Here is a 27386-nt window from a genome sequence, read left to right as displayed (position 1 = left end):
CTTTCTTCCACATTCTAAAGCTAACAATTTGTTAGGTTTTGACTCGAGGTCCCACAGCTTTTAAAAGCATCAATATTCATATGAATTGTTGACAATGTAACTGGGAAATAAAATATAAATACAGAAAAAAAAATGTGTACTTGAGCCTATGTGCCTTAGGTTTGGAAAAAAAAATATGCTTGTGTCACATCATATTCAAACCCCCGGGAAACAGAAAAGAAATGTTCCACGTCTTTTTATTTTCAAAGAAGTGTTTCTAGTGCATTTTTTCCAATAATTAAAAAATATAAATATTTGCCACCATAAAAATTTTCCCTTCACTTAATAAAACGAGATAAAAAAAAGTTATATCAAAGTTGGATTTCTTTTTTCAACGAAAGATCCTGCTATTTGTTCAATATTCGTTTATTTTAGGTCTTTTCTGACTCATTAGAGTCCAGGCCACTTTGTTGGGCAAAAGTCCAACCCCACTAAGTGACGGGGACAGCCCCCACCCCAGTGGGTGGGGTGAAGGAGGCTGTGGAGGACAGACAGGTAGAGGCGACTCCTCCAACAACACATCCATTTCTGTAGAAGTCTCCTCCCGACCTGCAGGTCCCTCACATTCTCACGTAGCCACGCTGAGGGGGTGTGAGCATCACTGGAGTGGGCTGCAGGCTGCTGCTGGAGGCACGTACCCACTGCCACGCACCGCGCTCCATCAGACACACACTCTCCCACGATCATGAGAGGCTGCTCCAGCCGATCCAAGTCCACGCAGAACCAGGGCAAGGCGGGTAAGAAAACATCACCTCAGTAGATGTGCGTTTAGCAGATTTGCTGGCGTCATTTTCACTGGATTACAGGAAGCGATCGTCTTTAAGACGTAAACAGGCGCGCGGCTGCTGCTGCTGCTTTCACCTTTCCCCTACATTCAGCATCAGACAGTCATCTTTGCTGTTTATAGTAAGCAGCCTGTTTGTAACAGCAGTTTGGACCATAACAGAGGATGGGGAGGCAGGCAGATTAATCTGGGATCCAAACTAACAATTTACATTGAGGTTAATTCTTAAAGCACATCTTCCTCTGTATCTTTAGCTGTTGTTATGGCAGGGATCCATGCAGTGATTGGATGTTTACAGATGTTTGTTGTGGTTGTATGCCGTGCAACACGTCCTGTGACGTCAGAGTAGGTTCTGATCCAGTCCTCAGGGCTGAATCCTTATTCCTGGGTTCTGTTATCAGACTTCTATATTGGGAAGTGACTTGTCCAGGCTAAGAGGCAGCTAGCTGCAATCAGAGCCTGGCAGCTGCTGGGAGGAGGAGCTCAGCTCTGTTTCCTGTTCATATTCTGCTGTAAACTATGCAAGACACCTCTCTGAAGAATCTGACCCGATTCTTACATAAATAGCTGTCCTACAGCGCTTTGAGACATTATATATCACCCACCCACCCCCCATCAATGTTGGTCACTTTTGCAAACTCCAACCATGATCTGATTTGCTATATTAGGATGGGATGTAGGAAAAAGAAGTGCATGTTTTGGGATGTTTATAGTGTCCATATAGTACCACAAAAAGTGTGGAGTGGATCGATTTAGGACATGATTATGAAAGAGGGGAAAATGGAATGACCTATACATATCTTAAGTGTTGTCATTCAACCCGATGGGTTAATATTAAGCCTCACCACCTTATGCTGCAGGTCTTTTGGGGTTTCTGTCAGCTTTGTGCACGTAGAGAATGAAAGCTTGGTCAGATCGAATTGGCAGCATTTATTAATTTTTTTTTTTTTTTTTTTTTTTTTTGTGGATTTAGGTTTAGACCTAAACTACACTAATTTAAATCATTCGTTGTTTCTATTTTATATCTGTCTGTATCACTTCTAAGTCTTAGAACTTGGACTAATGTGACCAGAGCACCCTTTCTGTCAGGTCTCCTGTGTTTCTTTCATGCTTTGTGGAAAACTGTAAGCAAATATATTATTTTTCTTGACTGTCTTCCATTAAAAATAGATTCAAGTTGTGAGGTCGACATTCTTCTGTTTGAGCTTTGGATCGTTGCAGCTCCTCCAGAGTTAGCCTGGCCTTCTTCATTGCTAACTAGAAAAAAAAAGAAGTTCTGCCAGGTTGTTGTGTCTAAAACAACCCAAGACAACACAGAGAGAATAAGCAGAAAATAATTATTCCTCAATAGGTCTTATGCCATGGAGTGCACTCACACTCTATGGTGGGAGGGATTGCTTTTGAATCAATGAGTCGATGCAATCAACTGGTTTTCCTTAGATAGAAAACTTTCGAATCAGTTTGACTGCATGATCTAATTGAATTGTCTCTGTAAAGTGCCTTGAGATGGCGTGTTGTGAATTGGCTCTATATAAATTAACTGAATTAAATTAAACTGAATTGAATTACTCTCGTGGAGTATGCAGCAGCCTTAGCAGGTCATTGCTGTCCTTTACAGACCTGTCAGTAAAAACAGATGGTCACCTCTTCATAGGTCTGGAACTGTGTAGTCTCTGTGTGTCTTTGGATAATGGATTAAACAGTATTCTATACAATGTCCAAAACATGATTTTATTTTATAACCTTATCTTGCTGCTTCAAACATCTGTACATCCGTCTCCTTGGCCTTTCTGCTGCGCCCTTTGGTCTTTATGGGTCTGTTTGTCCACTAATGAGGCCTCCACACTGGAGTTGCATTCATGCTAAGATTAAATTACGCACACATCTATTTCCTAATAAATTGACTTTTAAGGGATTTTAGTTTTACTTGATTTTATTTCAGGATGTCAGATAAAAAAAAAAAACATGAATACAGTACTCTCCTTCTTAGTGTTGGTCATAGGATACATTGTAGGTTTGAAAATGTTCCATTCATGAGGTAAGCTTTACGAGCAATCCCGTTTCAGATGAGGTAGAGTCCATCAAATAAAAGACATTAACGGGCTGACCAGAACAGAGCAGATATGAGGCGCCTCAGTTTGTACAGGATCATAAAAACTCTGCAGCATGTTTACTTTACCCAGCTGGAATTCTAAAAATACACCACCAGTTACAAGAGACACTTTTCTTTGTGGACCCAATGAACCTGACATAAATTACAATCTGCCAGCAGTAAGGGACGAATGATGTTGGAGTTGTTTAATTAGGAACACCTCCATCTCACCACATTTAGGTCAGGGCCCTGTTGCTCAATCTGCAAGACTGACTTTGAGCTTAATATAATTATCACATTAAAATAAGCACAAAAACAAAAGGCCTACTAACCTGGAAATATGCATGACTTTTTACATTTTAGATATTTTGAAACATTCTGGATCTGCTCTGGAGGACTCCTGTATTTTAGGTGCTTGTTTTCATACAGCTTTACGTGATAACATGTCGCTTCTAATAAACCTCCCAAAATAAAAACCAAAAAATGTAAAATATCACTTTATATTTTAGGTTTTGCATGTGTTGGAAATATTTACTTTGTTTTAACTTTGTCAAGGTGTGAAGATGCCACTGCTGAGTTATTACCAGACCTGGGTAATCTTAATGACAGTTATAAAGAGAATGCAATACTGCCACCTAGTGGCCTTTTTTTGCAAGTGAAAGAAAAAGGAAGCTTTGTAAAAAAAATATTTTGCTAAGATTTAGCCATAGACCAGTATATGAAAATAAAGTGAAACAAAAGTAAAGGAAAATTGGCAAAACACTTAATGTTTAAGAGAGCTGATTTTAAAAAGTATTTACTCAGAAAACCTGTAAACAAACACATATGCAACACCTTTTAGTTTTAATTTCAAAAAAGGTTCAAATTGACATCTTTTTCCTTTACCTTCCTCTTCATAATTTTTCATTAATCAAATTAAAACCAGGGGGTACAAAGAAGCCTTCGCTTATAACATGAACAAATATTAAAAAAAGATCAAGAAATGTTAATACATCATTGGACAGTTTCCTGTTTGATTGACTTTGCTGCTGATGAAATTTTTGGCAGCTAAAAACTTCCACTGAATCAATTGACTTCCCTTGCATGTCCAAAAGGGCCTTTTTAACCAGAATCAGACTTGTATGGGCTGGATGTACTGAGTGCTTCTTAGTTGAACCTCGGCGCATTCGCAGTGCTGTGAGATTAGCACATATTTTAAAGGTTAGCATTTAAATCTGCAAAGATATTTCTGTTGCAGCAGGCAAACTTTGTCTGGCCTCACGTCTGATGTAATATCAACAGAAAACCATTGAGCTCGGATAACATGGAGCAATACAGAACAGGATTTCTCATAGGCTCTTTCCACACAAAGATACACACACACTGCTAACATTTAATCTCTTCTTGTGACAAATATATGACTGAGGGACAAAAAAATACAATCTTCTTACAAAGCTATCATTTCCTCCATTTTACCTTAGGGTAAGACAGACGTAGGTCTGTGTGTGCGTATCCTAGATCCTGCAACAGTTTGTGCTTGTTCCCATAAGTTTATTTATGGTGCATAAATAAGTTTAGCATTTCATCCCATTATGCAGAACCAGAGACGTAATATTAAAAATCACACAATAAACCAAGATATGTGTTTACTGGACTCTTTATGATGTCTACAGGCAGGTTTACCACAGTAGTAGATTCAAAACCAGAAATGATGGCTTTTAGTTTGCCACCCAAGATTTTTAGTGGCCCCATCTGGCAACCCCTATGAAACATTTGTGGAGGCGCCTTTGATTGTCAGAGCTGAGCGATGGATTTCTGCAATTCTGATAAAGTTACCAAAGACCTACTGGATAGCTCTGAATAATCATCTCCTTAGCACATATTTCCTTATGTTGTGATGATAGGGTGTTGTGATACTTGGGATAGTATTTCTTAACCCTTGCTTTATTACCTACACAACCTTTTCCCTGATGCCTCTGCTGTGTCTTTTGTCTCTTCCATAATGTTCTCAAACAAACATTCCCATTAAGCCTGGGATTAATGTGCACACAGGTGACCTATTTATCTATAAGGCAACCTCCGGCCTAACCAAGATTTAATTTTACAGTAATACACATACACACCTGGAGCCACTATCCGTTTAATCTGATAGATTCTCCAAAGCAGACTCAATAAAAAAAAAATCTGTAAAATAAATCTAGCAGAGTCAGACTTGGTCAGATTAGGTTCTAAACACCACAGGCAGAGAAGTGCGTTGGATGTCATAGTTTTCAAAACGGTATTTATAAAAAAAGAAAATATGTATTATTTTTCTTCTGTTTTAGAATTTTCTGCTACTTTCCATTGGTCACTCACATAAAGGAAGGGTTTTTTACAATGTTTGGATGTTATGTGACAATGTCTGATTTTATGCACATTTTGCATTTCACTGATTGAATTATTTTACTGCTCACCCTATTCCCTCACTAGTTATGTTTTATCCTGCTGTGATAATCGTTTATGACTAAATGGGTTTATTGCACTTACACCACCTGTTTAAAGTAATTACTGTGCCTCCTCACCCCATAGTGTGCCGTCTGTGTACATTACTTACGGTTGAACATAATGTTTGCGCGACTCTACGTCTACGTTACGGTTATGTATGGCAAATCGTTTTAACTTTAATTACTACGGAGCTGCTTGTAGGGTATGAATCAGCTTTATTTACCGAATATATAAATGTAGGGAGGAATAAAGGTGATTTAATAGAAATTTGTATTTAACTTGGTATTGTTACCAAAGAAACAGGGTCAAATTGATGGAAATATACCTAGTGAGAATTGTTGGGGATTTATCCTGGTAACAATATAGCTATAGATATCATGTGTTTAATTTTGACTTTTAGTGTTGTTTCATCATTCCTCATTGGTTAGAGGAATAATATCAAAAAGATTTATTTTTTTATTTGTTTTTTGTTTTTTTACAAAAAAATATTTGTATCATAATATTTTTTGTTACTATTTATTTTTAAAATATCTGTAACTTAAGAGCAAGTGGGACAGAAGGCATAATGTAGAAACAAGGTAGGCAAATAAAACTGATTCTGATTAAATAATAATAGATATTGCCCTAACTTGTCAATCGTTGGGTCCTTTGAAGCGAAACTTTAGCACGTGACAGCAGCTCAGATCGGAAAGAGAGAGCGCGAGACGAGTGCTGCGGCTCTGTCAGAACCGAGTCGCGCGGATGAAGCACCGGTCACCTTCAGAACAGCATCACGGGAAGCAGCCGCGGGTCGGTGTCCCCACCGCGGCCGCCTCAGCCTCACCGCAGAGCGACATGGAGGACAAACCGACGTTCACTCCGCGCGAGCTCACCCAAAACCCATTGAAGAAGATATGGATGCCAAATAAACACGGCCTCCCTGAAAAACACATTTCTCATCGAATGGGTGCGTATGGGCGACGTGACGGCAGTTAGCATAGCTTTCTATAGCTCTTATGTTGATGAACTTCCCTTTTAAATGTGTGAATCCACCCTGAGACAGTCCGGCTGAAGAGAAACAGAGTTCAGATGCTGCTGCTCCAGCCGCCTGCTTCACACGGTTATGTAAGGATTGAAACAATGTCCCTCTGCTAAAGAGGAGAAAAGACTCGCGCTGTTCATGTTTACCTCTGCTTTTGTGCCAAATGAAACGCCAGTTGTTAAAAACAGGAGTTGTTTTTTTTCTTCTTCTCTCCATTCATCAGATGAAATCAGTTATTTTATCTGCGCGCACACAGATGGCATCTCAGCTCATTGTGGAAAATAGTGCAGGTTGTAATATTGTAACCTAGCCTGAAGTTATTGTCTAATTTGCTCTTTAAGACTTTTTTTTTCTTTTGCTTTTAAAAACTCGACACCACAACCTTAGAGTCAATCTATACTGATCCAACAGGAAAATTAACAACCACAACATCCCTATTTTCCAAATAAAGACTATTCATACTTTCCTCCAACCTTTGCTAACAAATATACGCATATATTTAAACATCCTTGCTTCTTAGTTATAAGTTATAGTGGATAAAGTTCTTTCAGGTTTGAGTTCTGGGCAAACACCTTTTCCATTGTCTTTACTTGCCTACTTCTATCAATAATTATTCTGCTTAAAATTGATATTTACAAGTACTAATATCTACAAAAAGTGTTTATTTACTAAGTTTTTATTAAAATAGTTATTTATCTATGATTAACTGAAGACTCCTAGATGACTTGCATTTTCTCTTTACCCCATATAACAAAATCTAGTTCAGAAAAGAGCAGGAATTCTGTACTTATCATCTTTAATTTTAGTATATCGATGTGCATAATTAACCACCATGTTTTTGTTGTCAAGTAATTGTTAATGTATGAAAAATGTACATTTTTTTTAAATATTAATAGTATTACTGCTGCCACTGTCTGTATTCCAAGGGGAAAAAATGAAAGGGGTCTCCAATGATTGGGTAAGGGTGGCCATGGCCACCCCTGGCCCCCCATCTAGCTCTGCCCCTGAGTCCAACGTACTAGAAAACTTGGTGTTTCCAGATGCATCCAGGCTAGAACAACTGAAAATGGGAACTGCTAATGGGACCCCAATCTAACTCTGCGTTGGGCTAATGCTGTGAAGACCTTTCTGTTTAGCTGCTTTTTTCTTTATCTGTAGTTCAAGATTTACATTTTTAAAACTTCTCACACTTTAAAATACTTTAGGGGGGTGTCCTACTACAATTAAAGTATTCTACATTAAGTACATTTTTTTGAGGCTGTTTTATGATTTGTGAAGCTTCTATTTAGTTTGCCAATACAAAAAGAAAATAAACTGTCTCTTTATGCCATGTGGACCAACTGTGACTGTGAAAATAACCCCATCTCAGGTGATCTGTGTGTCTAAAAGGGATTGAAATCTATGATCTCAAATTGTATCTTGTGGAAGTTTTAGGACAAACCCATCCAGATTTTACTTGTTTTATTGTAGGAAGTTTTTAATTTTTATAAGGTCTAAATTGCGGCTGCAACTAACGATTATATTGCTAATCGATTTCTCTGTCGATTATTTCTTTCAACTATTAATCGAATTGCAAAAGGCTCCTGAAAGAAGACTTTTTGCAAAATTAAACCAGGTGAAACTAAATCTTTTCCTCTTGAGGAGTTCTGGATGGAGCATATTGACAGATGAGAAATATTTTTTTTTATCTTAATGCAAAATGTTTAATGTATAATTGCTGCTCAAGGTCAGCTACAGGCACGTTTTAGAGTCTCTACATTCCAGTTAACGATTAATGATTTCCAAATTAGTTGACAAATTATTTCAGCCCTTGCCTGAATTCTTTAGAATGTGTCGGCTATCTCTATTTTACAAAAAAGGCTGGAGTTTTCTCAAGTTGAACCCTCATCTATTATGATCTTATGTCCAAATAAATGGTTATGTTCGTGGCTTGATGGATGGTGGAGTTAAATTGTGGCTTTAATAATGCCTGCTCCCCTCCAGCCTCCCATCTCTTTGGCTCTAGTGTGAAGAGCTTTGAGTGGTCAGTGAGATTAAAAAGGTCTGTCAGCAACCCTTCATGTGACTGGTACTGGTATTAGTGGGAGTGATGGCCTAGTGGTTAGAGCAGTGCGCTGAGAAGTACCCAGTTCAATCCCCACAGCCTGCACTCTTGGTCCCTGAGCAAGACCCTTAACCCCACACAATGGCAGCCCACTGCTCCTCAAGGGGATTCTCCAATGTGAGATCAATAAAGTTCAATTAAATAATGACTTACTTGCTTCTGCTTCGTTGAATTCTAAACAGCTGATCATTGACAGACTTGTTTTACATTTTTCTTTGAAATATTATAAGCTATACGTTAAAAAGAGTGCCGCAGGCTCTTCAAAGGGCGAAATATTTATTATAAGATCATCCTTTTTCTGTTCCAAGGCATGTGTCTTAACCTTTTTCTGTTTTCTATTTTATTTTTTTTTTACTCACTTAAAAAGTAAATGCTGTTGGTTAATGCATATATTATCTAAAAGTGGCAGAAATGGTGAGGCTTTTAATAAGCAAGAGAGAAAAAAATCACGAGAGCTGATCCAGTGGTCATTTGCTAATCCCATTCTCTGGCAGGTCGTTTCATCTTCAATTAAACTACCTGTAGTTCTTTTTTCATTTTCACAAATACAGAAATGTTTAATGAACAACCCAACCTTTAAACTAGGGCTGCTTAAAAGCAGTGAAATAACCACTTAATCAGGTTCTTTGAATCAACTTCAGAGATGTCAGTTGGGTAGAAGTATAGATCCTGTTAAGCTGTGGTGATGTTACTGGATTTAAGATGGTTGGGTATGTGGAAAAATAAAAACAAAAAGTGAAACAGATTTTATCGAACCAGTGTGACAAGTGCCTTACACTACTTATCACCACAAACTGTGAAAAGTATGTCCTCTGTTAGCGAGTTATACAGGCTCTCTGGGGAAACTTGCTCCTTGCCTTTTTGACCCCTCATGCTGACACATCCTGGAAACAGAGCAACCTCTGCTCCATAGTCTGCCATTATAAAAACGATCACATGTGAATGTCAGAGATTTACTTTTAATTATGTTTTATGAAAGGCAATAACTAAGCAGGCTGTAAAAGTGATAGTGTTATTTTTTTTTATTACTGTAAAGCAAAGATTAATAGAAATGCTGATAACACTGATGTTTAATCAGTTTTAAAGCTGAAATGATTCTATGCTCATAGACGTTAAACAGGATTCTTGTTTTTTTGATCATTTCAGTATGCATGACCAACTGTCCAACTCTGATCGTGACTGTGGGCCTCCCTGCACGAGGAAAAACCTACATCTCAAAGAAGCTGACCCGCTATCTGAACTGGATCGGAGTGCCGACCAGGGGTAGGACTCCTCAGCATTTCCACATCCTGTGAACAGTCACGAAGCCCAGCTGTACAAACACGTCTGGAAGAGCAGGGGTGCCATTTTCATTCCTCTGTTCTTTTTCTGCAGAGTTCAATGTTGGACAATATCGAAGAGAGTTCCTGAAGATCTACAAGTCCTTTGAGTTTTTCCGTCCAGACAATGAGGAAGGGTTAAAGATCAGGAGGTACCAGACACGTGTGTCGCCATAATATCTTTTTGAAGATAGCAATTATATGATGCTAACTGCTGGAAAATCCCCAATCTGTGCAGGCAGTGTGCTTCAGCCGCTCTAAATGATGTGCGACAGTATTTAACAGAAGAAGGAGGCCAAGTAGCTGTAAGGAAAATATGTTATTAGAGTTTTCTTTTTGTTTTTAGCAGGTATAATTCTTTATGTATTGATAAAAAGCTTCTGTTTCTTAGGTGTTTGATGCAACAAACACAACCAGAGAAAGAAGGGACACCATTCTGGAGTTTGCAGAACAGAACGGCTTTAAGGTAAAGCTGCCATCTAAAAGCCTGAATGCGAAGAAACTCTTGATCACAGTGTCTGTATTAAATCTGCGTTGCCTCACTCTTTATTTTAGGCCTTTTTCGTAGAGTCAGTGTGTGAAGATCCAGAAGTCATCCAGGAAAACATAGTTGTAAGTAGTGAAATACCTAAAGCCCTTCATGATTTCACATATTTGGTGTCCTTCATCTTCCCACTTGGTTTTGATAAATCGCATAAAATCCTAATGAAGTACATTTAGATTTGTTTAAACAGAGTTAAAACATAAAAAAAATACAAAGATAGACTCTTTGAATAGTTTACAGGGCATTTGGGTTGGATTAACTTTAGTACACCTGCTATTCTCTCCCTGACTTCTTTTTAGCAAGTAAAGCTGGGAAGCCCTGACTACACAAACTGCAACACAGAAGAAGCAGTGGAGGATTTCATGAAGAGGATAAAATGTTATGAAAACTCTTATGAGACGCTGGATGAGGTTTTAGACAGGTGAGGATTAAATTACTAGCAAAAGGGAAGAAGAGTCCAGTGTTAATGTTTATATGCAACCAGAGGTTGTTTGTTTTTCTGTTGACTTTATCGCATCTATATAAAGGTCTTAGTTGCTTTATAATCTGGTTTCAGGGATCTTTCTTTCATCAAAATTATGGATGTAGGCCAGCGCTACTTGGTTAACAGAGTGCTGGACCACATCCAGAGCCGGATTGTCTACTACCTCATGAACATCCACATTACGCCGCGCTCCATCTACCTTTGTCGCCACGGCGAGAGTGAGCTTAACGTAAAGGGTCGGATCGGAGGAGACTCCGGTCTGACGCCGAGGGGAAAAGAGGTAAAAGAGATTTGACACTTAAAGAGCTTTGTCTTCAAAAATGTCTTGCTTCTCTTCTTCTTTTTTTTTTTTTTTTACATATTAGAGTAAAACAAACATATTTCTTCTTTTTCCAGTTTGCTAAGAAGCTGAACCAGTTTATCCAGACACAGAACATAAGTGAACTGAAGGTATGGACCAGTCAGATGAAGAGAACCATCCAGACAGCAGAGGCCCTCAATGTTCCCTATGAGCAGTGGAAGGTGCTCAATGAGATTGACGCGGTAAGCATTATGTTGACTTACAGAGGCAGTTAACTTTTATCCCCTCTATGAGATTTTTTGAATGTTTTGTTTTCATGAACAGAAATTTTGTTCGACACATATAAATAGTGAAAAGCTCCTCTCAGTTTACCTAAATGCAAATAAGCTTTCTAATATTTGGTCCAAACGGACAAAGAGCGTCTGTCTTCATTTGTTGATAAACCTCTGTATTGTTCATATCTTAATCTCTTACTTACTCTAAGCACCTGATTTGACAAATAAGCAGTGTTTAATATGTTTAACTGTTGTGTGTGTGTTTTTTTTTTTTTTTTTTATGTATAGGGTGTGTGTGAAGAGATGATGTATGAGGAGATCCAGGGAAATTATCCTCTGGAGTTCGCCTTAAGGGACCAGGACAAATACCGCTATCGCTATCCAAAAGGAGAGGTCAGCAGAGGATTTACTCATTTCTCTCATTGCTCTTTTGTTTGCAAATGCTTTGTGTGCACAAAGCTAAGGTAGCGGTAACGCACAGTTTATATTTAAGTGTTTAAAAGTTTAAATCATCTGCATTTTGTTGTGAAATGAATCAAAACCAGTTTTTATTATCTTTAACAAAGGGATTCTTTATAGTTTTGTTTTATCACTGACTTGTAAAAACTGATACATTATATTTTTTTTCAACGTTGTTTCCTGTCTCCCTTTTTAAAGCCAGTTTTAACCACAATTGGAACAAAACCATAAATAGTTCTTTTGTTTCTGTGGGTAAAAATGTCGCTGCTATTAAATTTAGCTGCCATTAAACCCTAAACTCACTTCAGATCCAACTGACGGCAGGGAAAATAGTGTTATCTTGCCCTTCACCTTTAACAACTGTAAACCTGTTATCTAGTGTATCAAAAAGAAGGTCAGAGTTTCAAAGTAGTTAATTGCATATCAGTAAATGTTCCTGAAAAGTACATTTTCAAACAGCCGACAGCCTCAGCAAGCAGGCCAAGTTATTCCCAGGAGGCGGTTTGGTCGGAGGGCTGTTTATAAAAATATTAATGGAAAGCTAAAGAAAAGAAATAAAAATCTGGTGCAAAATTATGTTTAAAATAACATTGTTTTATAGTGTTCTTTTTACTGACACCAAACTGCACATTTAAAACCAGTTAAAATAAGCACAACTTTCTAAAGATTCTGTTATATCACTAAGGAGCTTTGAAATAAACCATTGGGAGATCTTCTTTTTTAAATCCCCCACTGCATATTTCATCTTCCATAATTTAATATTTTAAGGGTTGCTATATGTCTAAATCGAAGTTCCTCAAAGTACGCTGTGACTCGGATTCTGTTTTCTAAGCTCTTGCCTCATCTCTCTTCAGTGTCTTAACCATTTAGACATTATTCAAATAGCTGTTTACCACTTGCCCTTCGCTAATGATGATCTAATGTTGGGTAATCAGCCTCTCCGGCAGCTTTAGCTAAACACTAGAGCACAGTAACCAAAGATTTCTCATTAGCTGCTCTGTTACTGTGGAGCTAAAGACCCCAAGGTCAGCTCTCAGCTTTCATTTACCCCATTAAACCTCCATTAATCCCTCAGACCAAGATTCATTATTTGGTGAGTGTCCATGTTCCAGCTGCTTAAATGTTAGCCTGCTTACCTTTACAGTTAATGTCTATCTTTGCAGCTTGACTTTAAACTAACAAAGATGTTCTGATTGTCCCCTTAAACGTGATGTCATGCTCAGTCGTACGAGGACTTGGTGCAGCGCTTGGAGCCAGTCATCATGGAGCTGGAGAGGCAGGAGAACGTGCTGGTCATCTGTCACCAGGCTGTCATGAGGTGTCTGTTGGCTTACTTTCTGGACAAGACAGCAGGTGGGTGCTTTTTTAACCTTAAGCTAAAAAAAAAAAGATCCTGGTTTCAAGGCATTATGACTAAATTGTGTTATTGTGAAATGTGTGAAGCATTAAAGAATAAAAATGCTTGCCGAATTGAAGGTTGGACTTCAGTGGAAGCTGTTTTTTAGATCACAGGTGTCATTCCATTAAAATGCAGTATTACTGCTTAGGATTTTTGACATATTAATATATTTTTTATATTTAGCTTTATTGATCTTGCTCAGAGAGTGGCAGTCTGTGGGAGTGGGTTTCAAACTAACAACCTCAGGATTACAAGTTCTATGCCCTAACCTCTAGGCCGCTACTTCCCATAAATCATCCTGATCAGCAGTTTATATGATGGAATGACTGTTTATGCAGCTCTAATAGCTGCGGAAAATAAGACATAATAACAAGAGGAATCATGTTGCAAGTTTTTATTGCATTTTATATTCCAGGGCAGTTTTTTTTATATATTTGATTTATTGTTACACGTAGAGATGTTCCTACCATTTTTTCTCTCCTGATAAGATTCCAATGCTTTTGCTGTGAGTATTGGACAATACCAGGTAGCGATACCAGTATATTACAAAAATACATATATAATCATACTACGCCATCGTGGCTGGGATATGGTTATCATTTTATTAAGACCTGGCCGAGTTTAAACACTTGAATGGAAACATAAATTAATTCAGAAAATTTAGGTCATTTATTTTTTTTATTTTTAGAATAGAGCAGTATTTGGGAAGGAGAAAAAAAAACAGTAGTAGCAGTCATAATGCTGCAGCTGCAATTGAGGGTTTTCTCTTTGGCTGGATTTATATATAAAAAACTTTAAGCAGTTTTGAGAGCGGGGATTTTTTATTTTTTTTACACTAGAAACCAGGAATGGGCACATGCCTAACGCATAAAAAAGCATTGTGTGAAATCAGCTAAACTAAACATATAAATGGCTTTCCTTTGATTGGCTTTTAGTGGAAAACTGCTACCCATCCTCTAGAAATAACAGCTGCTAATTATTCATATTTAATAAAGCCTTTGCAGTATTTAACTCGAAACTACGTGATTCATTCTGTGATCTATTGTGTGTAATACAAAGAAAGTAAAGTTCAGGATGCTTAAAATGGCTGCTCTTACCAAGCATTAGTCTTCATGTGGATACTTACCTTGACTCTGGCACTTCCCAGGTTTTATTGATCAGATTTGTTTATTGCTACAGAGGAGCTGCCATACCTGAAGTGCCCTCTGCACACCGTGTTGAAGCTGACACCTGTTGCCTACGGTAGGAATGGTTTCTTGTGTTATTTACTTTTTAAGTAGCTATGTGCTGAAATAAAAACCTTTGGCAATCCTGCTTCACCAACAAACGTAACAATGGTCTCTCAACATGCAGGCTGTAAAGTGGAGTCCATCAGCCTGAATGTGGAGGCAGTCAACACGCACAGAGAGAAACCTGAGGTGGGTTACGTCACATAAACACTATTTTTGAGAACCATACTGGTTAAAAAATAGGTTAGCTTTTATAGTTTCATTTGCTGAATACGTTAGCGGGAGTCAATGTGTTGAAAGCATCCTTTGAGCCAGTTTATTTGCAGAAAACATTTTGTACCATGTAAAACTCTTTTTCACACTCCTACATAATAATAAAAAAGTAATTTTATTCTGAACAACAGATTCTGAAGTCATGCATTTATTGATGAATATGTCTTTGTTTAGTTTTTTACCAATTAAGCCTCTTTGAAAGATGATGCGTCATTATTGTAATTCACACAGCTTATACATGATGCATGAGGCGCTATCTGCCTGACAAGCACTTTGAATTCATGGTTTAAGCGGATAGAGTCCTCATTACAAATACTTTAATAACCATATTTGAAAGTTTTATTTTTTTTGTTCCAAATGTTTTTGTATGTGTGTGCAGTTCATTTCATGTTTCCCTTGTTTGATTCCTCCACCTCTTGTTTTTTTTTTTTATCAAACAGAACGTAGAAGTGACACGGATGTCAGAGGAGGCTTTGATTACTGTGCCAGCTCACCAGTGAGGCAGTTAGCCCTCCTCAACATCCTCAAACTTTTCCTCTTTTAGCCATAATTACGCACAATGAACCCTTAGGACGCACAAAATGTACAATCCAAAATCCTTGATTGAACCTCCTTCCTTTGGTCTTGTCTTCTGTTTTTTCTTTTTTTCCCACTTTTATCTGAAGACATGATTATGGTGGTATTTAACTGGATACCAGCTATTATTATTATTGTTATTTTTAAACCTACCATGAATGTTGTCATGTTCACGCTCCCATTTTTGGAGAATGAACGAAAACCTAATGAGGGTATTTTTAAAAATGACTCTGCACTCCAAACCATGAAGCAATGAAGCTCCAGCACCTTGTCTGAAGAAGCACCTTTTACCTTTATACACTTTCAAATTTTATTCATTGATCTAACTTTTTTTAGTAGTGCCTCAGTTTTAACTAAACTCTAATCTGTCTACACAATTAAAATAAAATGTGCCTAACAATAATTTATTAGTATGTGAAAGTGTTAATTTAAAAATTGCTGTATATAGTTGTATTTGACACAATGTGAAAGATATTACAGTATATTAAAACATATGTTTGCTGTTTCTGAATAAAATTCAACCAAGCATTAACTGATCCATACCAAACTTTCCTTGTGCTTCATTTAAAGATGAAATGTTTAATCGATAGCCACTTTGAGTCAAAATGCTATAAAAAAAATACATGCACCATCACAGAACAAACAGCACTGTTGTGTAGATTAAAAAATATTTGTTATATAGACTTGCTGTATGATTTAATCCAGAGGTCAGAATTTGTAAACAATGTCAAGACCCAGTATTTTATGAAAGTAATTTATAAGTTCCCCTGAAAATATCCTAAGATGTTCCACAAGGATGTTTTAGTTCACACTTTTTGTATTTTACTGTTCATTTTTTCTCTTTATGAAACAAGCTATTTAGTCTGAAACAAAGTAGTCTGATGATGCTCCAACATGCGGCTTCTATAAGGGGCCTCACTGATTAAATGAGTAAACAGGATTTCCAAATTACACTACTTTGAAATAAAAAATTAAAAAAACAATGAAAACTACCCTTCAATTGATACCTTCCACAGATTAAATTCCTCTTTCATTTTTTGAGCACACAGGGCTGATATTTCCTGTTTATTGATATGCAAGGTTCCTTTGGGGTTGAATAACAGCACCGTCACCCAGCCTGAACAGAAATAGAGCTAATGAATTATGCTTGGTATAATCTTTGCATTTAGTTGCAGTGTGTAGAAAATGTCTGTGGCAGAACATCCCAAGTCTTTCTAAAAATCAAAATCCTAAGAAGAGATCTCCTCTTTCCAAAAATAGATGCACGTTAGCTGCAAAACCCCAACTCCCAATAACTGTTGGTTTACCAGTATGCATGAAAAGCGCTCTGACCCAGCTGCATTCCTCCTTCCAGAATGTTGACATCCACCGTACCACTGAAGACGCCCTGCAGACTGTCCCCGCTCACTTCTGATGCCCGTATCGGGAGTCCAGCGATACTGTTACATCCTCTCTCGTAATGGTCTTTTGTGTCTCACATTTCCGATCATCCTTTCATCATCTAACTCAACCGGTGACTGATCGGCTTTATAGCACTGCCCCAATGTATAAAATGTAGAGATCTTCCTGTGACCTGCATTTTTTTCCCAGTTCAAGAGGTTTTATTTAATCATTGTGATCCAAATTTTCATATTGGAAATTGTTACACTATGTGCTAAGAGAACAGCTGCTGCAAGTTATGATTCAACCCTCTTTCATGGCAGAGTGGGTGTGGGGAGGGCAGCTTTAAACACTTGACTCACAGCAGAGTTTGCTCTGATCGCTATTAAATTCACTGTTTTCAGTGTCTGTATGGTGCAGCTGCAGATTTAACATGTTTTCAAGTGTTAACCATGTGATTGGTCTGCTGCATGTTTCTTTGTGCAATCATAGGTTCACATGAAGGTGGCTTCAGAGATGATGTGCAATGTTTAGGTTTTAAACCTACTTTAAAAAAAAGAAAATTAAAAAAAAACTTATTGTGTGCTGATGGGAGGGAATGGAGTAAAGCAGTACTACTTTGATAAACTGTTCCTAGAAGTGAGTGAAAATAGCTTTTCTCCCATGGCGGTCCATATTTATATACATATATTGACCATCTGTGATATATTAAGTAGGACACTAAAGCAATAGAAATGCAAAAAGGATCATTAGCTGACATTTGTTGTGCTGATCTTGACTTGAAAACGTATGTTCCAACTTGACTGCAATAAAGATGTTATTTTTCTAAACCACTCAGCATTTTTTTATTTGTCATCCATCGCTGGATTATTTCCCCCCAAACCTTTTAACTTGCTGAAAAAGTCATGCCTTTTCAAATAATCTGTTTATCAAAGCGAGTCATACGAGCATATGTTTAACCCGTGGAAATAATGCTTATATCAAGTGGCCCGAAAACAAATTAACAATGATTAGTTGCCTCCTTCCGTTTAAGTGAAGTTATGTGTTTTATGATTAGAAAAAAGCGATTTTTTTCTTATAGAGGGTTGCTGGAAATGTGTATATTTGAATATACTATTAATGTTTTTTTCCCTTCAGTTTGAAAAGAATTTACTTAAAGGCGACAAGTACTCATAGTTTAAAGAACCAAGGATGGATTCTCACTAATATAACAGCCAAACTATTTCAAAATGGAATTTTGATCATGTTGAACAACTCTGGACCTAAAAGCTATTTTTAAAGCCAAGAAAAGTGATTTTGTATATTGGGTCATATTTCAATTATTTGTGAAGAATCAATTAGTCCTATCGAGATCAATGTATACGTTTCGCTTAGGGAACGCCACCGTTTGGCAAGAGGGAAACAAAACTTTTACCTTCTTGCCTGGTTTACGTTTAGCAGCTTTAAACAAAGACATACCTGTAAATTCTCATTCATCAGTCATGGAAACCTTTAGCTCAGTGTTTTGGTTTAACAAAGACAATTGCATAAAGCAACAGTCATTCCAAATAGAAAGCAATGTCTGAGTATGTATATATATATATATATATATATTTTTTTTTTTTTTGAGTTTTAGATGGTGGAAACTAACAGGCCCTTTTTCCAGTGAAGCAGTTAGATTAAATATAATCAGAATTCTCCAAATGGATTTTTTACTCTGACAGCCATTTACTGCAGGTAATAGAGTGCTAGCTTTGAACTGCTGTGTTTAACCCCACTTAACCAAGAAACTCTCTATAAGTGAAATGTTCACACAGTCTCTGCAGCACTTCCCCTTCCCTCACATCAACGGTTCATGATGCGGGGTATGACCTCACCACCTCCTGTAAATGACTTCCTCAAAGAACCGAGCTGTTTATAGGTGGAGCAACAGCGGCAGCACGAACCATGTATGGCCTTTTCTCAATGTCAAAACACGAGTATAAACAAGTGACTTTATTTCTCTTTCAATATTTTCTTACAATAGTTACCGTGGCAACTTTAGAGACGAGTCTCACTTTGTGATTTAATGCCACACAGATCGCTTCCATAGACATTTATGTTCAAAACTTTGGAGACCAATTTGAAGCAACAGTGACAGAACATACAGACTCTGTTAGACAATACAAAAACCTGGTCATTTAATCAGCAACAACAAATCCTTAGTGCCCCTGTATTCATGGCTATCAACTTTGATTAATACTTTAAGGACCCGCCTTTGTGTGGGGATTTGTTCAGAGGCTAAAAATGAAACTGGTAAATATTTCATTATATACAGGAATTGATATCCATGAATACAAGGAAATATATAATATGGACACAAAGGGTGTCAGATTGGTCACAACTATCTCATCTGATTGGCTGTTCCCTCCTTAGGTTCCCACTCACATTTTGATTGGCCCTTGGAGAGTCGCAAAAGACAATGCCGTCATCAGAACTATGGAAGAGACAAAAAGCAGTTAGTCTTTCTTGGTCATTATGCCCAACAGTGAATAGACCAAATAATATATTGGGGGGAAAAAAAAGACGTACGTTCTTGAGGAATTCTTCAGCAACAATACGGGCCCTGGCATTAACAGACAGTTTCATCTCGCTGATCTCCTTGTCGATCTCCTCCATGAAGTGGATGACGAAGTCCACCAGCTTGTGTTTGTACATCTGCTCTGTATGGAAGTTGGTGATCAAGAAGCTAATATCATATCCCTGCGAAGATAGGAGGGGCGTTAAAATCGGTACTCAAAACAAAAATAAAAGAATAAAGTTGATTCATTTGCCATCTGCTGCTTAATTAACATGTACCAGTTTCAATGGGGGCCAAGGCTGACGAGGACGATTTATACAAATTAAAATGACTCCACACAGTGGAGTCCGTTTGCTGTCAATGACTGTTTTCATTGTTCTAAAAATAATAACTTCTCTCCCCTTTAATCCCATACCTCCACTGGTTTCCTCCTCAGAATGAAGAAGTTCTCAGCTCTCATCATCATGAACCGCATGAACTTGTGGCAAAGAATCTTCTCGATCTCATCAGCCTACAATAAATAAGAAGTGATTTTAAATTTGAAAATGACATAGTAAGGGGGAAAAAAGGGCATCACATCATGTTAAATGACCTGCTTGACAGCAATGCTGACTCTGACGGAGTTGATGGACCCCTCTATGAGAACTTTCTCCTTGTCATTACGGCTGATCACCACCGGCTGAAGAAGGAGCTCCTTACTGCTCCTGTAAGCATGACAACAAAAGGCATTCTCAGCTGACAGATAATTCATCCTTTACAGATGCCTGCTGGTATCTACTCGGATGTCTGCTAACAAGCTGCAGCAAGCCCCTTTCAGGTAAACTCAGGAGCCTTACTGCAGCCTTTGCAATATTTTTTCCTCCCCATACTTTCTTTAGCAAGTCAGATCAAGTCCATGCTTGTAGGATAGCTTCTGAATATCCACAGGTGGCTTTAGGGAAGTAAAAATAACAGTAAAGACTAAAACTATTGGGTCTTCTGATGATCAAGTGCCAATATACATACCTGACCTCCACCTCAGGCTTGTTGTGACGCTCCACCACCTGAGAAGAGAAATTCTCCAGGCAGAGGGCTGCCTGCAGGGTGGCCCTCACGGCGTTCAGGTAGGGGCGCAGAGTCGCTGTCTGAGGAGAAAGGGGGGAGTGATCAGCAACTACTGAGGGGGGGGATCATGCTTTGTTTTGTTATGCAGATCGAAACAGGAAAAAGTGACCCTTCAGCTCTGACAGTGTGACCTTTGAGGTCAGGTTTGACCGGTAGGATATATTGCAACAAATATTAGGACAATATCCCCTGCTAAAACTGACTTAACATGTTTAACTTTAGATAAGTACTCATTATACACTAAAAAATGTGGTCGTTGAGTTATAATTCAACAAAATTTTGGTTTGAAGATGTAGTTATGGGTTTTATTGGGGTAGTGGATATGATGCCTTCAGGGGACGGTGGCTCGTCGTTATTCTTCACGAAAAGCTCATATAATATCTTAAATATTCGTATTTTTATCCCTAAATGTTTACGCTTTGAAAAACAGAAGCCGTGATGGACAAGCTTCGAGAAGAAAAGACAGCTCAGCTAAATCTCTCTAGTTTCTGCATATCGTCTCATCAAGGATGTCCGTGCTCTGATTTTCCTGCAGCCGACCGCAAACATCCACAGAAGCTAGCTAGCTAGCCACCGTCGCATTGAATGAAACCGCGATTAATTGAATTAAACAGCGAAATATTAAAACGTAAAGATAAATCTAAAGAAGGAGACTCACCATTTTTGATCTGTACAAGAAGGAAGTTCCTCAGCCACGCCTGGGACGACTCTTCCGTAAATCCTACATAGTAGAGTACAGCTAAGATGTGCTTGTTTTCTTTTACTTCTTGTTTAAGGGGGCGGATGTCTCCAGGCCACAGATAAAAATGTATGCGTAGTTTATTATACCGCCCGGGCGGCAGGTGATTTTACAACAAATCGAGCGTATACTAAGACGATTCCATTCCGCCGTGTAATAAGCGAAGATGTTGCCATTTAATGACTTATTTAAATTGTCAAATTTACGTTTTTAGGAAAATTTTCGGTCAAAACGATTAAATAATAACGATCTGAGGAGTTAGAAGGATTGTGGATAAAATTTATTTGGGAATTACTGAAGCACTAACACCTCGTTAGAAAAATGGTATGCGCTGAAGATACCACTCTAGCCTCAAAATTAGATGCCATCGAAACTCAATAGTTTTGCTTACTTATTTCGACTAAGGTACTTTTTAAAAACTATTTACCTATAATGGTATATATTAAATTATCTATAGATGAGTTGTAGATATATAAAATATTACTACATTTGTTTTAAATGCTTCAGACACCCTTTTAGACACAATGGTTTTTCCCATCATGGCCACTTTTTACTGACGGTAAATATTGCTGCTCTTTAACATTTAATTTGATGTTTCTATGGCTCAAAATGTAAAAAGTACTTTCTAAAATGTTCACGGGTAGTACTTGTGTGTATTATACGAATAGATATAAGCAGCTTTCATGAAAATTGAACAGAAATGTGGGTCCGTGTGATGCAGGCAGCCCTGTTTGTACGTGCTTTGAGTTTGTGATCAGATAGGCATAACTACAGTAAGTGTCGGTGGGGCTAAGGATGTCTTATTAACCACGTTATCCATTTTTCAGACATCATGAGTGAGTTGAAGGACTGTCCCCCACTTAAATATTACGACTTTAAACCCGTGGAGCATGTGAAGCTGTGTCCCCGCTACACGGCTGTTTTGGGCCGTTCGGAGGATGATGGCATCGGCATCGAGGAGCTCGATACCCTGCAGCTGGAGCTGGAGACCCTGCTGTCCTCCGCTAGCCGCCGCCTCCGGGCCCTGGAGGAGCAGAGACAGGTGAGGGGTGGTCTGCATCTTTCAAATGGGTTTAATACCTGCATTTATTTGGAAAACTATCCATGCCATCTTTTTCAACCTAAAAATCATGTCACTGCCACAAACTTTAATGCGTCTCTAATGTTTTTCTTTTCTTTCTTTCTTTCTTTCTTTCTTTTTTTTTTGGGTAAAATACATTATACATTAAAATAGAGAGCATCAGAGTGAACCAATTTTATTTTATTTTCTGCAGATTCTAATTAGATTTAGGTCAAGATTAAATATGCTTTGATTTAAACCCATCTGCTCTATGTTTTTCTAGTCTTTTACCACCCATTTTGCTCTATGCACCAATTCCACTAAATATAACCAATTTTATTTCCCTGCTGAAGAATGATGAAGCATGATTCTGACAGCACCATTAGCACCATCTGACCACCAACCACCATGAGGATTGTGTTTGTGTGACGATGTGCAGTATTATATTGTTTTCCACACATACCGTAAATCGAGTTGAAATATTCCTCAACTGAATTCTCTCATTAGATGATTTTATAGGCAGTTTCTCTACACTTGATTAAAATAGGGGTATCCATCCAAAATCAAATGCATCACATTCTTTCCCATTTGAGGGGGAAAAAACAATACTTTGCCCAGTTCCTTCTTCTTCTGTTCTGCATCACTTTGCCCTCATTATCCTGTGTTCCATCTCAGATCCTCACAGACTGGCAGGACAAGAAGGGAGACAAACGTTTTCTGAAGCTGAGCAAGGACCCGGATCCTGCAGCCCCAGTCCGTCATAAACCTAAGAAGCCAAAGCTGGAAGGGAAGGGAGCGCACGGACCAGGCCCAGGCCCCGGCAGACCCAAATCTAAAAACCTGCAACCAAAAGTTCAAGAATATGAATTTACAGATGATCCACAAGATATCCCTCGTACTCCAAAAAATGATGCCCCAAACAGGTAACTGGCACCAACTTGCACATGAGAATGAAGGCCTTTCATAAGTTATATCTGAACTATATTATATGTATACTTTCCTCTAGGTCTCATGAATTGTTATATTTACAGTCATAAACAAATGAAGGGCTTCAGCCTCCTTTCTGCTTCTTTATTATTATGTGACTGCTCTTCAGGTTCTGGGCATCAGTTGAACCATATTGTGCAGATATAACCAATGAAGAGATCAGACTGCTGGAGGACCTTCTGAAACCTCCAGACGACGAGGCAGAGTATTTTAAAGTATGACATGAAACAACACTGAACTCATTTTTTGCTGTTAACTGATGATATAGACTGAGCTTCAGCTATGACTCTACTGTAGATTCCAGCACTGGGGAAACACTATTCACAGCGGTGGGCTCAAGAGGACCTGCTGGAGGAGCAGAGAGAAGGGGCGCGAGCCAATGACAAGAAGAAGAGCATGATGGGAGGACCGCTGTCAGAACTGGATGCAAAAGGTAAGAGAAGAACACAGTCTTCAGCCGGGGAAAATGTCTACCATTGGTTTTAGATTGACTGGATCATATTGATACACAGCTGTATATTAATGCCAGTACTCATCCATGTGTTTAATATAGATGTTGACTCACTGCTGAAGAAATCTGAATCCCAACATGAATCACCAGAGGACGGTTGTCCCTTTGGGCCTCTTACTCAGCGTTTGCTTCAGGCACTTGTAGAGGTCAGTTTCATATTAAATGATTGGTATATTACTAAAAAAAATAAATAACTGGGAAACTTAGAACTGTCAAGAAAATTACTGCAAATAAAATGATCTAGACTTTTGCAAAAAGTTCTGATTTGGTTTTTCATATGTTTTAGGAGAACATTATATCCCCCATGGAGGATTCTCCGATACCAGACATTTCAGGAAAGGATACCAATGATGGCGCTGGGACTTCACCTCGGAGTCAAGGAAAAACGTTTAGGTACTATGAGCATCATATTATTGTATAAGAACTTTTCTGCCATGGCTTTAGGAATTTGGGGGTATTATTAACAGTCTTTTGTTTCCCTCGGACTGTAGTAAGGAAGAGATCAGTTCACTGTGTGTTCTGTAAAAATTGATTTTTGTTTTAGTTTTTCTCAACATTAAAGTGTAAAATAATTTAAAATCAAAAACTGCAGCCCTGGAAACATAAAAGCTTTTTTTGCAAACATTGAAAACTAATCTGCACTATTTTGAGCTGTGGGGTTTGACAAGTAAGTTGGATATAGGTAGACTTAGACAACATTTATTGTCATTTTCTATACACAGAGTGTATGTACAAAACGAATTTTCATTCTACATAGCTCTCATGACATTTCCATTTTCTTGAATTGCAGCAATGATCAAATGTAAACATTGTGAGACAAAAAACATGGTGCAAAAAGCGCATTGATATGGTCAGTTTGATGCAGTGCCTGTGTTATGATTTAGATTTTTTTCAACATTCAGCTGTCTGATGGCAGCATTTACCTTCTGTAAATTTCGATTACGATAATTTCAATAATCCATTACACATGATTTATTTACATTTTTTCACCTCTAATTTTAAAGCGAATAATTTTTTTCTCTAACTTCGAAGGAATAAACTGAACCGGAATTATTTAATGAAACTCAGGACAAAACAAAATGATCATAGGTTTAAAAGATGGTCTTAAAGATTCCACTTTAAAAGATGTTTTGTCCAGAATAGAGGAGCTCAAAGATTCTGACCATCCTGCAGCTTTTAGAACCAACACAAGTTAATGGTTATGAGGATTTGACAATGTTTCTCGTTTACAATAAAAGAAAATAAAGATGTTTTAGAACTTTATATTTCTGAACATTTTCTGCCTTCAATTGGCTATAAGATAGGCATGAAGCTGAAAAATAAAGCTTTTTTAAGCAATTTCACAAAAATTAAATATACTTAACTCTAGACTTTAACAGAGGTTAGACTGTTCTGGTATATAAACCCTAGCAGGACTGTATGATCCCAATAGTTTTGTATGAAACATCATAAACTATGCAGGTAAAATCATTATAGCCCTGAGATGGTAATGAACATGAGTTTATTAAAGGCAGCTTCTAACTAACGCTTATAAACTCTTTGTTCCTGCACAGAATGAGCAAATCACCGAGCCTTCAGTGAGCGCCTGCTGTAGGAACGCTGTCATTGAATCAGTGGCTCTGCACCTTCGTCTCTCCTCTGTACTCATGCTGAAATTGTTAACATTGCTGTTACTGGCGTCGCGTGTGCTAACACATGCACATTGTTTACACGTGCCCTTTCACCAGGAAACTGTAGTCCTTATTTATACATATCAGATAACAAATCTGTTTAAGGCAGAGTAATACCTAACACATTACTAACTTTTACAAACTCAATAGTTACAATGCTAGTTACTGCAAAAAAATACATTTTTTCCTCTCCCCTGTACCAGAGAAGTTTTTAGAGTCGGGCCATTTGTCTCATGGGGAAAAGAGAAATATAGCTAAACACTTTTTCATTGTTTAGTGCAAAACAGGCGATCAGATAATGGTTTGTTATCCTTTTATCGCATTTTGGTTGAATAAATGAGAAGCAAAAAATGCTAGCGCATTTTTCTCAATTTCGGTTTCAGATTAAACAAATTAATTCCCTGAATTTACACAGACCGTTTTGTTCTTGTCTATTGGCAAACTGCAACTCAACCCCACACGTCTTGCTGCTATCTATACGTTTCTAGCCTTTTCTGGCTATCAGGATATTTAACCAAACTTCTTGATAGAGTTCATAATATATACATAGTGTATAAGAAAATGAATGTTTGAGTTGGCTTGTTAAGGACAGAATGTACAGCAGCTTAATTCATCTTTTAACTAAGTTTGTTTATTTGTTTCCTTCTATCCAGTGTTCCTCACACGCGTTCCCTGGAGACGCGGATTAAGGAGGAGCTGATAGCCCAGGGGCTGCTGGACTCTGATGAGCGGCCTGGACAAGGAGGAGACTCTGAGGACGAGGTCCTCGCTGAGCTGCAGAAGAGACAAGCAGAACTGAAAGCCCTCATTGCCCACAACAGAGCCAGGAAGCAGGAGCTGCTGCGGTGAGGACTGTGCTTATCGTAGGTAACATTGCCTACTAACCCAAGGTGTTGATTTAACCCAGTGATGTGCTGCTGTCTCACAGGCTGGCAAAAGAAGAGATGCGAAAGCAGGAACTGCGGCAGAGGGTGAGGGTGGCTGACAACGAGGTGATGGAGGGATTCCGTCGGATCATGGCGGCCAGGCAGAAGAAACGCACTCCAACCAAGAAGGAGAAAGACCAGGCATGGAAAGCTCTAAAGGAGAGAGAAAGCATTCTAAAGTTATTAGACGGATAAAGGAAGAAATGTACTTTTTGGTTTTGTTCTTTAACTCTCAGCCTGTCCTTACAGACTCTGGAGTATTCATTTATGTGGGGTAGTTCTTTTATCTTGTATCATCAGGAAGTCCATTTGATACTCAGCCATTTTTTTGTAAAGTATTGCTTGGAATTGTTTTTCTGTGTTGCCATTTTTCTAACAATTGTCATGACAAAAATACACAACTACTGGGTATGAGCCAACCGCTTATTGTGTTTTGATAACTACTGTATAGAGAAGTCTGAGGAAAAAGGCGTGTTCTGTAGTCTCTGCCTCCGGATACACAACATCAAGCTGAATAGCACAAACTATTTCCCCTTGTCTGTTAATAAAGATCTGACTTGTGCAGTTGTTTGTTATGCTTTCTCTCAGCATCTGTTAGTCAGATTAGTATCGAGCAGTGATACTTAATAACCCATCATTAGCATATCATGAATCTAAGTTATGAGTCTATGTCTTCAGACCACCAGCTCTTTTTTGTTTTGTTGCATTTAACACTGCATCATTCTGCCTGAACCAAAGCTCTGTATCCAATGTTTGCACTCTGAGTTGCCCTTATCTGTGACTATGACAGTTGTCTAAAAACTTCTGCAGGGTGTAGCCTTGCGAGGTGATTGAACAGTGTAGACTGTGAACACAGCTAAACCAATGAGACGGATATTGGTCTACTGACCAGGGCAGTGCTTTTCTGTGTTCCATGTTGCCAGGCTGGTAATCAATTTGTAGTTAATCCAACCTGACCAGGGGGGGAAAATGGTTAAAGACCAACCTGTTAAGAGTTATTTGTCAGATGCAATGTTAGAACAGCCTGTAGCTCCTGAGATTCTTAGGGACAGTACTTTAGAGCTCTTCCACTGAATATCCTGGCCCGTCGTGATGCAGAGAAATTACT

General features: G+C 38.2%; 3 protein-coding genes across 8 annotated transcripts; 2 read left to right on the top strand and 1 right to left on the bottom strand.

Moving 5' to 3' along the window:
* Positions 1–548: 548 nt before the first annotated feature.
* On the top strand, positions 549–17575 carry LOC107102027 (6-phosphofructo-2-kinase/fructose-2,6-bisphosphatase 4-like). Of its 4 annotated transcripts, none has more exons than XM_015401168.1 (14): positions 549–776; positions 9650–9766; positions 9878–9974; positions 10061–10127; positions 10214–10288; positions 10378–10434; positions 10666–10787; positions 10923–11130; positions 11247–11393; positions 11715–11819; positions 13109–13238; positions 14464–14526; positions 14638–14702; positions 16717–17575. In XM_015401168.1, exons 1-14 carry the CDS (start codon positions 725–727, stop codon positions 16774–16776), a joined length of 1365 nt encoding a protein of 454 aa, XP_015256654.1. In that variant the 5' UTR covers positions 549–724; the 3' UTR covers positions 16777–17575. The 4 variants fall into 4 exon arrangements, with proteins under 4 accessions (XP_015256654.1, XP_015256653.1, XP_015256652.1 ...); XM_015401167.1 differs by lacking the exon at positions 16717–17575 and adding an exon at positions 15227–16496 and having other exon boundaries at positions 550–776; XM_015401166.1 differs by lacking the exon at positions 549–776 and adding an exon at positions 6067–6324.
* Positions 17576–18696: 1121 nt separating this feature from the next.
* arpc4 (actin related protein 2/3 complex subunit 4) lies at positions 18697–21179 on the bottom strand. The gene is made up of 6 exons (XM_015401173.1): positions 21044–21179; positions 20287–20405; positions 19874–19985; positions 19697–19792; positions 19293–19463; positions 18697–19197 (listed from the first exon to the last, which is right to left on the bottom strand). The coding sequence occupies exons 1-6, from the start codon at positions 21044–21046 to the stop codon at positions 19192–19194; spliced, it is 507 nt and encodes a 168-aa protein (XP_015256659.1). The 5' UTR covers positions 21047–21179; the 3' UTR covers positions 18697–19191.
* Positions 21180–21399: 220 nt separating this feature from the next.
* On the top strand, positions 21400–26858 carry tada3 (transcriptional adaptor 3). Of its 3 annotated transcripts, none has more exons than XM_015401171.1 (9): positions 21400–21529; positions 21952–22166; positions 22860–23107; positions 23281–23386; positions 23469–23604; positions 23725–23828; positions 23969–24075; positions 26006–26197; positions 26281–26858. In XM_015401171.1, the coding sequence occupies exons 2-9, from the start codon at positions 21957–21959 to the stop codon at positions 26471–26473; spliced, it is 1296 nt and encodes a 431-aa protein (XP_015256657.1). In that variant the 5' UTR covers positions 21400–21529; positions 21952–21956; the 3' UTR covers positions 26474–26858. The 3 variants fall into 3 exon arrangements, with proteins under 3 accessions (XP_015256657.1, XP_015256656.1, XP_015256658.1); XM_015401170.1 differs by having other exon boundaries at positions 21447–21683; XM_015401172.1 differs by lacking the exon at positions 21400–21529 and adding an exon at positions 21744–21857.
* Positions 26859–27386: the final 528 nt, after the last annotated feature.

This window comes from Cyprinodon variegatus, unplaced genomic scaffold, assembly GCF_000732505.1.
Source record: "Cyprinodon variegatus isolate N-32 unplaced genomic scaffold, C_variegatus-1.0 Scaffold1189, whole genome shotgun sequence".
NCBI lineage: Eukaryota > Metazoa > Chordata > Actinopteri > Cyprinodontiformes > Cyprinodontidae > Cyprinodon > Cyprinodon variegatus.
This window is presented reverse-complemented; position numbering and strand designations above follow the sequence as displayed.